Source organism: Coenobita brevimanus, chromosome 59 (assembly GCF_032717465.1).
Source record: "Coenobita brevimanus isolate Jiangsu-jjx chromosome 59, ASM3271746v2, whole genome shotgun sequence".
NCBI classification, from domain to species: domain Eukaryota; kingdom Metazoa; phylum Arthropoda; class Malacostraca; order Decapoda; family Coenobitidae; genus Coenobita; species Coenobita brevimanus.
Genome location: NC_137012.1, coordinates 11338 through 24269, shown reverse-complemented (window position 1 = coordinate 24269; position 12932 = coordinate 11338). Strand labels below are relative to the sequence as shown.

At 43.1% G+C, this 12932-nt stretch overlaps 1 protein-coding gene across 1 annotated transcript; it reads left to right on the top strand.

The window, feature by feature from the left end:
• The first annotated feature begins 10888 nt into the window (after positions 1–10888).
• Positions 10889–12136, top strand: LOC145402837 (uncharacterized). The gene has a single exon (XM_080274751.1). It carries the CDS (start codon positions 10889–10891, stop codon positions 12134–12136), a length of 1248 nt encoding a protein of 415 aa, XP_080130877.1.
• Positions 12137–12932: the final 796 nt, after the last annotated feature.

The following is a 12932-nucleotide window of genomic DNA, read 5'->3' as shown; positions in this document are numbered from 1 at the left end:
AGTCAGCACTGGGGGCAGTGGGCAGAGAAACCACTAGTCAGCACGGGGGGCAGTGGGCAGAGAAACCACTAGTCAGCACGGGGGGCAGTGGGCAGAGAAACCACTAGTCAGCACTGGGGGCAGTGGGCAGAAAAACCACTAGTCAGCATGGGGGGCAGTGGGCAGAGAAAGCACTAGTCAGCATGGGGGGCAGTGGGCAGAGAAACCACTAGTCAGCACGGGGGGCAGTGGGCAGAGAAACCACTAGTCAGCACTGGGGGCAGTGGGCAGACAAACCACTAGTCAGCACGGGGGGCAGTGGGCAGACAAACCACTAGTCAGCACGGGGGGCAGTGGGCAGAGAAACCACTAGTCAGCACGGGGGGCAGTGGGCAGAGAAACCACTAGTCAGCACTGGGGGCAGTGGGCAGACAAACCACTAGTCAGCACGGGGGGCAGTGGGCAGAGAAACCACTAGTCAGCACGGGGGGCAGTGGGCAGAGAAACCACTAGTCAGCACGGGGGGCAGTGGGCAGAGAAACCACTAGTCAGCACTGGGGGCAGTGGGCAGACAAACCACTAGTCAGCACGGGGGGCAGTGGGCAGAGAAACCACTAGTCAGCATGGGGGGCAGTGGGCAGAGAAACCAATCACTGTCGCTTCGTGGGAAGTCTATATCATGCTTAGTGTGGGCAGCACACTTTATTGGTCTTAGGTGGAAGCTATGCTATTGGGGGCCGAGTCACACGTGTATAGGTGGGCACTGCCATCACTGTTTGGCCGCCTACTCAAATTCACTGTTTCACTGTTAATCCACACCTTGGTTCTGGTAGCGCCAATTGATCTTAGAGCTAGGCTACGTTACTGAAATCCAGATATGCTTGTGTAGGCAGACACTACATTCACAGCTTGGCCAGGTTCACTGTTTCATTGTTACACTACTATTCCACCTCTCATTACGTTAACACTGACAGGTCTAACTCTAGGCTTCCCTTACACAGAGTAGCTCACTGCCCAGCCCTAGTGTCACTGTATCACTGTCACAGCACTTTCACTGTCACTCACTGTCGGGACTGGGTGTGGTGGCGGCGAGGGTAGAGGGGTGGCGGGGAACTCACAGTCCAGCTGCTGATGGGGGCTGAGTTCCGCCAGGGGCCTCAGCATCCAGGGGCCACCGAATCACTCGTAGGGGTGTCCTCTCTTGTTTGGGTCTATGTGCGGCAAAGAGCCCACCACTGTCAGGGTTGGGAACAGGAGTACGGCCATCAGGAATGGGGCCGAAGAGCTGCGTGAAGCCCTCACTCAAGTGCCTGACGGAGGACGAGGGGTCTCCGGTGTCGGGGTGGGGAGATGTCCTGCCCGGGGGTCCTAGGGGCGGTCTCTAGGTCTAGAGCTGGCTCCAGCCCCACCTCCAGCACATAACATGTCTCTCAAATAACAAAACTCTTCCACACACTCAAGAGACTCACCAGCAAGTTCAATCTTTTCATATCCAACAATCTCCACCTGCTTTCCCCAACACCCATGACTATCCATTAGAACCCCACTTTTACAGTAAAGCATTTAGGGCATCTGATCACCAGCTAATGACATACCATAAGTACTATAAATGCCGGGTGCCGTCAAATACTGCCTGTTCTATGGTGTGTGAGGGATGTGTTCACTGCATTTTGGTGTTATTTGTGATTTCTCTGGCAAAGGCTATCTCCGTTATACAAATTTTTCAAGACACTGCCCTACCTGCAATTACTGAGCATTTTTGTGTGTGAAGGCAAGTTGTTTTGATTCAGTTCTAGCACATTGAAAAGTGGTGAGTGGTGTGAGTGAGAGAGGTGGGTGTGAATTGGGAGCAGGGCAGTGAAATGGGGGGGGACAGGGTGACGTGGAGGCGATTTGTTTGTGGCCACCCTGTATAAGGGATTAAGGCATCTGGAAATAGATTGATAGATAGAGTGATAATCTGTTTCCCGCCATCTGCATTAGTTACACATACTGGTACGTAAGTACCAGACAGGGTGACGTGGAGGCGATTTGTTTGTGGCCACCCCGTATAAGGGATTAAGGTGTCTGGCAATAGATTGATAGATAGAGTGATAATCTGTTTCCCGCCATCTACATTAGTTACACATACTGGTATGTAAGTACCAGATTTCCAGCCTTCATTGTCCACATTTTGTATTTTTTATTGTTTATTGAGTCAGTATTACCGGTTAGACAAAGTTTGAGATGGAATTCTTGGGATACTGGGGACTTTCAAGGTTAGGCTAAGTGGTTTTCATAGGTGGCAGTCATACGTGGCTAAACACAGTGGGTCATGGAGGTGAAGCCCACAAAACAGGTTAGGTTAATTAATTTCAGTTAATTTGTCATATATAAGGTGTTTTAATATTAACTGTGGCCCTGTTTCCGGTCTTTATAAATGACTATATTTTTCTGGATAAATGTCCCACAACTCACTTTTTGGCCACTTCCCCCCCAAAAAAAAAAGTCTCCAAAAATTAAGCACCCAAAATAAGAAATCAACCAAAAACACATGTTATCTACACTACACCTGGTGGTGTAAATAATAGTAAGTTAAGTATGCATCAGAAATTCTGTGGTTGCATGAAAGTAGCCTAACAACTAACCACTCATTCCAAAGGATGATGCGGTAAAGTACAATCAATCAATCAGTCATTTCCTGTGGCACCCTCGGGGATGCATAGGGCCTCGATGAACTCACACCACCACATCCTATCTTGTGCTAACTCCTCAAGATCTCCCCAACACTCATCTCCAGCTTCCCATCTCATTGTCCTCACCCATGTCTCTTTTGGCCTTCCTCTACCTCTCCTACCAGGTGCCACCCACCCTGGTGTACCTCGTACTATTCCCTGTCTCCTATACACATGTCCTAGCCACTTCCATCGTGAGAATCTAACATATTCATCGATCGGCTGCACTCCCGTTATTTCTCTAATTCTACTATTTGGTATCCTTTCCCACCACTTAACTCCTAATATTCTTCTAAGTGCTTTATTTTCAAACACCAAGAATTTATTTTCCATAGTCACTGTGCTGTACCAAGACTCGTGTCCATAAATTAAGATACTCCTAACCATTACCTTATAAAGTTTGATTTTTGTATGCACAGAGAAATTGTTATTATTCCAAATATTTTTAAGCATTCCCATTGCCTGATTAGCCTTCTTTAACCTTTCCTCGAATTCAAAGTTCAAAGAACCATCCTTGGCTAAATAAGTACCTAAATATTTAAACCTATCAACTTGCTTTACAACCATACCTCCAATTACACATTCCTGCGCATTTTCCATATTCATATTGATTATTTCAGTTTTTCCACAATTAATAACCAAACCCACCTTGCGACCTTCACTCACCAAACAGTCCAACACTCTCTGCATCTCTTCTGGCCCATCACAAATCAAAACTATATCATCTGCATAATCTAAATCCAAAAGTTTCCTGTTCTCTCCCCAAAGTACACCTGCACCGGTTTCTGTTCCAACACGTTTCATAATGTAATCAATGACCAATATAAATAGTAAAGGCGATAGAACACCACCTTGAATTACTCCGGACTTGACTTCAAACGAATCACTCAGACAACCATCAACCATCACTTTACAAAATGTGTCCTCATGCATGTTCATAATGACCCTCACAAACTCCTCTGGTATTCCATAATGTCTCATGATCTTCCCCATAGACTCTCTCGAAACACAATCAAAAGCCTTTTCAAAATCAACAAAACAAAGACTTAACGGTACTCTCATTTCATTAACTTGCTGCATCAAATGCCTAACTATAAAGATCTGATCATTGCAACCACGTCCCTTTCTAAAACCAGCCTGTTCATCCCTCAGAATACCCTCAACCACCGGCTCCAACCTATTTAACAACACTCTACTGAAAACTTTCAAAGCTATTGGTGACAAAGAGATTCCCCTCCAATTACCACATTCACTCAGCTCTCCCTTCTTCGGAACTTTAACAATTACACCATTCTTCCAAACTGATGGTAGTAACCCCGTCACCCATATCTTATTGAATAGCTTGGTCAAGATCATTATTAATCTATCCCCCTCCACTTTAAACATTTCCGGAAATAAACCATCCTCCCCTGGGGCCTTATTATTCTTTAACTGTTTTACTGCTTTCTCCACTTCTGCAAGCCTCAACTCTCCTGTTTCTATATTTAAATCTTCCTGAGCAGACGGTATATCCTCTTCTGGTGGTATTGGTCTATTAAGAACTGTCTCAAAATGCTCTTTCCATCTATTTTTAATATCTCCATCTTTGGTCAATAAATTTCCTTCCCTGTCTCTAATTGGTATTTCCTTGCGTTTACCTGCATTACCACTCAGTTCTCTAATCGATTCATATGCTATTCTTTGACTCTGTCCATCATTTTTGTTTATTAAGATTTCAGTCTCTGCAACCTTTTCATCCACACATCTTCTTTTATCTCTCCTAGCTAACCTTCTTACTTCTGAATTCAAACTCCAGTACGCAGCTCTTGCTAATTCAATCTCTCGTTCATCAACGCATTGCATCTCACTCCTCAATTTAGCCTCACCTCTCTTTTTTATCATATCCCACGTTTCCTCTGATACCCATTTCTTTCTCCTGAATCTATGTCTCCTTCCAATCGTACATTCAGCAGTCTCATGCAAAACTTTGTTCACATCCTCCCACATCTCATCTACACTTCTCTCCCCCTCTTCCAACGTTTCCAACACCAAAAACCTATTTCTGCATTCTAATCTGAATTCCTCCTTCTCTTCTCCTTCCCTTCTAAGCTTAACGATATCGTATCTACCAACACCAGATTTTTCCTTCTTCTGATTTTTAAGTTTAAACCTTATTTTTGCAATGCTGAGTTTATGGTCACTACCAATATCCGCTCCCCGTTTAACATGAACATTTAGCAGAGAACTTCTATGCCTCCTACTGATAGCGATGTGATCAATCTGATTTTTATATTTTCCACACGGCGACACCCAAGTTGTCTTGTGTATATTGCAATGCTGAAAGAGTGTGCCCCCGATGACTAAGTCATTTGCTAGACAGAAGCTTCCAAACCTCACTCCGTTTTCACTCATCCTACTACCAACTCCCATCTTACCCATACATGCCTCAAATCCCTCATTTGAACAGCCCATTACTGTGGTAAAGTACAGAGCAGAAAAAAAACAGTATAATAAAAAGATGCAGGTACTTAAGTTCAGCTTTTACCAAGAGGAAGCAGGTTTGCATAGACAGCAGTCTGAGCTATAGGTGGTGGTCAAAGCCATTCTTGACAAACAGTACACAATCCACCTTTACCACAACACAATGGGCTTCAGCAGTCACCCGTTACTGATGCCAGCTTCCGCCAGCTTCCCACTCAAGAGTTGGATTGTCCTGTACAGTCTGTTGCATTCAGGAAGTCTGCTATATATTCAACAATATATCCATAAAACATCATTGTTTTTTAAATGCTTTATTGTAATCAGGTAGTAAAAGAATTTAGTAAATTTGTGTAAAGAGGGGTTGCAAGATGGCGATTATAACCCTGTGACATTTATAGGTAACCCTTCAGTAATGTCTATTGGTTTTGTATTAACTGAAGAAAAAGTATTTGGTGTGTTGCAATATGGTCTCCATCTTTGTGCTTTATGTGGTGTATTGTCCTTGATTGATGAAATGATATATAAGTACATAAGAAGTCTTGTTAAAAATATATATTTTCAAATACTAGTATGGGAGCTGGGAATATAAGGACCTTTACTGGACAGTGATATTGCAACACTGTGGTGAGAGTAGGAGTGCAAAGATGGCTGAAGTGGGCCTCAGGTATGTCATTGTTGTGGCGTCAGCTGTCTTTAGAGGGGTGGTGTTTGGTTGGTTTGGTCTTACATCCATCAGGACGTGGGTAAGGATAGGCTCTGCCCAATCATCATTAAAGGATAGCCACCACCAGTAAATTAGTGTTATCCAACAAACCTTTTTGAGTCTGATGTGTGAATTAGGAACGAATGGAAACTTGTATCCTACAGTGAGGTCGTTTTGTTTTAAGGTTCCATTGGCATTCAGGAGCTGATAATTGTTTGTTGTCACTGTTCATGTTTTCCAGTAATATTTTAACATTCTTGTAACCTTATTTGGAAAATACAGAATATGAGCACCAATTAGTGTAAACATATAACCTTGTTCACTGCATTTTTTAAATTTGATGTTTCCATCATAGATCAAAGTTTTTTGACAGTAGTCTCACCAGCCTCCATGCTTCACTGAGACCAGTGATAAGGTTAGCCTCCTACAGATCACGTACGGAAGACAAACACATGGATATTTTTTATGCATTTCTTGCAGAGAATGGACTCACATCACATGCACTACACTACCAGATCCCAGGCAGCATCAGAGCACATGGTTGTATGACAGGTGTAACACATCCATAAACATGCCTCCTATCACACCATACATCAGTCCCCACCACCCCTTCCAACAGCCTGCTCACTCACATACCACAGATCCTGCAATGAAGTCCCTGCACATAAGTGTGTACACCTACAACACAGAGACATGCCAGACCCACACTGCTTCCAGCACGTATAAACATACTACACTGAATGTAGTGGTAGGTGGTACTGACATACCATCTACTCACTTGATGATGATGTTAATTATCTGTGGTCTGTCTGGCCAAGCAGACCCATCAACCACAGGCAAGCAGCCACCCCTGCAGGGATGTCCCATACAACGAATCAGTGTTCCCTTGTGGAAAAGTGTGGAGATTTGGATCCTGGATGGATGCCACAGTTGTGTTGCCCCAGCCACTTGACAGAAACACCACAGCAGGTTCCACATCACACCATTATCTGGTTATACTGTATGGCTGTGGTACCATCCACTGCTGTAAATGGTTTCTTGGGTTACAGGAAACCATTAGGCTTTTCACTCAGTGTAGAGCCACCTGAAGTGAAAAAGAAGAGTAATAAAAAATGACAGGAAGGAGAGGGAGAAATCGGAAGAGAGGAAGGCAGACACAGTGTTAGAGTGACAAAGGTGAAGGAGGAAGTAGGCAGCACTATCAGTACATTAATTGAGCAGATGATGGTCGCCACCACCTTTCACTAATTCACTTGATATGGTGCTGCCCACTTCTTCCTGAGGTGACTCTACACTGAGTGACAAATGTAATGGTTTCCTATAACCCTGGAAACCATTTACAAGACTGGGTGTCAACCATACAGTACAATATAACCAAATTATGGGATGATGTGGAGCCGACAATTTTGCCCCTATTAACTGGGTGGAGAGATGCAAATACAGCATCCATCCAAGGACCAAACCATAACACTCATCCCCAGGTCCAACTCTCTAATGCAAGAGTTAACTGTTACTCCCAGTCCTTCATTTATGCAACAGGTCATCTCTGGAACTGTCTTCCTCTGTCTGTAATTTATATTGCCTATGATCTCCAGTCTTTCAGACGCAAAGTGTCCTGGCGTCTTGACATTAACGGATCTTGAATTTGGCTCTCTTTTGTATTGTTTTTGTTTTTTTCTTGGAAGGAACTGTTTTGCGGGCTCCTAGCCTTTGGTTCCTTCTTCCTCTCTTTAAAAAAAAAAAAAAAAAAAAAAAAAAAAAAAAAAAGCTGTCCACTGCAAGGGAACATCAGTGCACTGCATAAGGTAGCCCTGCAGGGGTGATTGCTTGCCTGTGGTTGATGGATCTGGCCCCACTGGGATTACCTGTACCCTACTACTAGTACGTTAAATGTTGATGGCCTCCACCTCCAGAAACAAAGCTGTCTCTCTCTCTCTCTCTCTCTCTCTCTCTCTCTCTCTCACACACACACACACACACACACACACACACACATCACATACAATTCATATCCACACAGACAAAACTGAGGACTTAGGAGGAGGCCTCATTACCTACATTTTCCATCATTTCTCTACAAAGACAACAGAAACAACACAATCACTTTTCCAGAATGACACCATATGAGAAACACAGCCACTCTGTATCAATTTAGGTCTTCCTATGATCTCCAGTCTTTCAAACACAGTGTGTCCAGGCATCTCAAAATGAACGGATCTTGAATTTGGCTCTCTTTTGTAGTTTTTTTTTTTTTTTTTTTTTTTTTTTTTTTTCTCCTTGGAAGGAATGGTTTGTGGGTGCCTGGCCTTTGGTTCCTTCTTCCTTGCATTAAAAAAAAAAAATCAACACTTCAGACATTTATATTCCCCCTGACACTTCCCACACTGTACCGTTTCAGTATAGTCCCCAGCTCCTTCTCAAACACAGACACCAACTTTATTATTGCTGGGTACATCAGTGCTAAAAACACTGTCTATCGATTCTATCAATCTATTGCCAGACGCCTCAGTCCCGTAAGGGGTGGCCACAAACAAATCCCTTCCATGTCGCCCTGTCCCCCACCATTTCACTGCCTTGCTCCCAGCTCACACACTCATCTCTCATATACTTTGCCACTCCATCCCTCCATCGCATCCTTGGCCTCCCCCTCCCTTTAAAAACACTGCTAAGTATTAATGCAGTCAGAACAGCTACAGTATTGAGGCCCCAGTATTCTATCACATCTCACCAGCGTGTATGAGGTCTGTCCAAAAAGATATCAAACTTTTTAATTAGCACACCAACTAGCTGGCATAGGCTAGCGTGATTGCGATGGGAGTGCTGTGTAGTGACGATTTTGAGCTTTAATCTAGCACCAGACGCATCACGCCACATCACTTAGTCATTGAGGTACACATGCATGAATGAGCATGTGTTTAGTGCAATTGGAAATTTGTTGCAAGTTGAACAATGAAGGATCTTGAAGAGCAGTGTATTTATGTGAGGTTGTGTGTCATATTGGGAAAAACTTTTATGGAGATTTTTCAGATGTTGCACCAGGCTTATGGGGAGGATAGTCTGAGTGTTTGAGGGAGGCAGTGCAAAGGAAGAGGCCTGAATGGACAAACAAAACGCCAGATGCATCACCACAACAATGCACCTGCTTACGTGTCACTTCTTATCTGTGACCTTTTGATGGAGCACAAGAGGACTGTCAACCCCAAGCTGCCCTACTTTCTGGATATGGGCCCTGCAGTCTTTTATTTTTTTCCCCCTGCAAAGTTTATGTGCACATTGAAACACCAATGCTATCATGAAATAACAGTGCAAGTGCTTGATGAGTTATGCAGTGTGCGATATTAAGTGGAGGGATAAGTTTTTTTTGTGTGAAATACTGAAACTTGTGGCTTGGAAAACACTGCATTACTATCCTGCTGCCTCGCTGCATTGCTCTTCTGCCTCCTTATGACATTGCTCCCCACCCACCACACTGCCATACTCTCCCTTGGTCGCACCACTTCACTCTCCCCATCACTCATCATTGACCCCTGATGACCTAAAGTGCTTGTTCAGGTCCTCCAGCTCTCCCTCAGCCCCAGGGGGAACCCTTGGTGATGACTCAGACCAGCCTACGACATGCCTCACGTGGGTGGCAGTTTTTTTTTTTTTTTTTTTTTTTTTTTTTTTTTTACATGGCCTTTGACCTCCTGTGTATCGCCACCAAACTCACATTTAATTGCTATTGATTTATGATTTATCAGTATGCAATCAGTTCTTACGTGACGTAACCCAATCGTGAATTGAGTCAGGACCGTAAATCATTATCTGATCCTTTTTCTTTGACAAAATTCTCTTTGGATAATGGGGGTGTGCTGTATACATGTGCCTCTGGAGTTGTGGTGAAACTGGTTATGGTGAGTCAGGGTAATGCCACAGTTACCATGCCAACAGTCCTGTGCTCACACCACACCACCTCCTCGCTGGCTTACCATCTTGTTTGCTCTTCACTTACATGTCTGGACAGAGTTGTGCAGTAACAGTTACTTGAAAGGTGTGGTGCAGTAAGAGATTTTTACCATGTTAAAAATAAGAAGTTATCTTGTTTTTTATGGATATTAAATGCAGTATCATAACCTCCCATACCCTGTCTGCTGTTGGTGGTCCAGTGCTTGTCCAGAAGGCAGTGTATGTAATGAAATGTGTTGTGTTTCAGATGAGTGGTGAGAGAGCAGCTGGAAAGTGGATGCCTAATGTACAGTACAAGTCTTCCATTAGTCAGTGCAGCAGGGGAGCTGATGTGAATTGTGCTGAACCCAACTGTAAGGTAAGGGTTGTGGCATGACTCGTATCTTCATGCTGTGCCTCCTGGCTGTGTGTGCACCAAAAGTTGTACATTGCTATCAGGTTCACTGATATGCCGGTCTAATGGCAGCTGTTGTTCCAGGTCCACAGCTGAAGTCACATCAGTTAAGCAGATACATCAGTGTGGTCAACAGTCAACTTCCAAAGTAATAATTACTGAGTGTACACAGGAATGAGATCATGTATTGCCTGAGCACATCCTATAAGTGGTACTTCATCCAACCATTTATGGGCTATACTGTGTTAGTTTCCTTTATTATATAGTAGTAAATATGAACCATTTGATGTGTGGTAAGAGTGCAGCTTGGATCATGTAACTGTTGTGGTATCATTTTTATATATTGTCATTTTGCTGGTGTTTTGCATGAAAGCCAGAGGACAACTGTTAAACTGAGAAACGGAGGTAATTTCAGTCTCTTTACTGACGGTTTATGAATCTTTAGTAATGACCTGTGGAGTTAAATTTATGGTGCCTTAATACCAGTATATGTGTTGATGGTTATTGTGTTCTAGTAACAAGTTATATGCAGATATTTAAGGTTCACTGCTACTGTGTGCTGTAAGTTGCTGTTCAGTAGTTATGGGAACATTTTGTACACAATAATGATTATATTGAAGGCAGATCATAAGGCAAGTGATGAAGGAGAGTTGACTGAGTTTGAAAGGGAGTAAGAGAGCCAGGTGTGGTGTAATGGAGGGAGTTAAGGAAGAACCAGATGTGAAGGCAGGATGTGAGGTGAATGTAGAAGTAAGAGCAGGGGTTAAGGAAGAAGCAGAGAAGTTACAGCATGGAGTGAGTGAGGATATAAAGCAGGTGGCTAAAGAAGCAGAGATGAAGTTGGAGTGTGAAGTTGATGAAGAAACTTTGTTCATTGAGGAGGTTATTGTCCAGGACCCATTAACCCGATGTGCTCCAGATGAAGAGCTCAGATGCATAGAGTGTGATAAGCTATTTACATCTAAGAGCTCTCTCACCCAACACTCAGTAGTTCATTCTGGAGTGAAGAGATTCAAATGTGAGCAGTGTGGTAAGGTGTTTGGGTACAAAAGTCAGCTCAACCAGCACATCTTTCTTCATTCAGGAGTCAAGAATTTTAAATGTGAGGAATGTGGTAAAAGGTTTAGTCTGAAAAGCCATCTCATTCGACACCTGGTAATTCATTCAGGAGTGAAGGACTTCAAGTGTGATGAATGTGGTAAGTTGTTTGGCGATAAAAGTCATTTAAATGCGCACTTAATAATTCATTCAGGTTTAAAGAAGTTTGAATGTGATGAGTGTGGTAAGCTGTTCAGTCAGAAAAATAATCTAAAAGAACATTTGTTAACTCATTCGGGAACAAAAAACTTCAAGTGTGAGGAATGTGATAAGGTGTTCAAAAGGAAATCTGATCTGATCCGACACCTGGACATTCATGCCAACGTGAAGAAGTTTATGTGTGAAGAATGTGGCAAGCTATTTGCTCAGAAAGGTCAGCTCACCCGACACCTAGTAGTTCATTCAGGAGTGAAGAAATTCAGATGTGATGAATGTGGTAAACTATTCACTGAGAAAAGCAGTGTCATCCAGCACATGTCGTTACATACAGGAGTGAGGAAGTTCGGATGTGATGAATGTGGTAAATCCTTTGTGAGGAGAAGTGATCTCACCCGACACTTGTTGGTTCATTCGGGAGTGAAGAAATTCAAATGTGACGAGTGTGGTAAACGGTTTGGGGACAAAAGTAATCTCACTCAGCACATACTAATTCATTCAGGAGTGAAAAATTTCAAATGTGATGAATGTGGAAAGCTGTTTAGAAAGAAATGTGATCTGAATCGGCACTTGGATGTTCATGCAGGTGTGAAGAAGTTCAAGTGTAATGAATGTGATAAATTGTTTAGAACAAAGAAGGATTTAGCCAAACATAGTGCCATCCACAGAAAAATCAAGAAGCATTGATGTTATACGACTATGTTTGTTGGTTTCCTTAAATTATCTAAAAAGTAGGTAGCATTAGGTGAAGTCTTCATTTTGCCTAATGCCATACACTGTTTCAGTATGCAAAAGTTTCCTCAGGCTCAGTGAATCAGAGGCAGTTCGTTTGCTTCCATCTGTCTGATAACTAGAGCCAGATAATTTAGTTAAACTTCAGAGAGCCATCTTTAACCCCTTAACCGCGGGGCGTCACTTTCGTGACGCTTGGGAGCAAGGGATCATACTGCGGGGCATCGCTTTTGTGATTCTGTGTTATTTTGAATTCACCCGGGCTTCCAAGTGGGGGCTTGTATCATCTATCAGTACTGCCAATGTCCAACACTAGTCAGCACTCCTAATCTCATCTGTACTCCCATCCATTGTTGACAATTTAGCCATTTCTCCCCGTTCTTGACTCCCCTCCCTACCCCCCCTCCATTACCCTATCCTCTCGCCTGCCCGGCCGTGTTACGCTAAGTAAATCTTCCCTGGAATTTTTCACAGATTTCATCCATTGAAATAAGCCCTATGTCCTATTCTTATACCAAATAATATATACAAGAAAGAAATAAGGTAAGTGAGAGTGCCATACACCTGGAATTGGCTAATTATCACCTGACAACACCTCACGTGCACTCGTTCGCTACTTTTCGCTGTTTTTTTTCCCCTTGAAATATGCCGTATAATCTATTTTCGTAATAAATATACATGTAAGGAGGGAAGGGAGAAGCCTAAGTGATATTTACATTCACCTGGAACTACCAAATTTATAATGTATTGT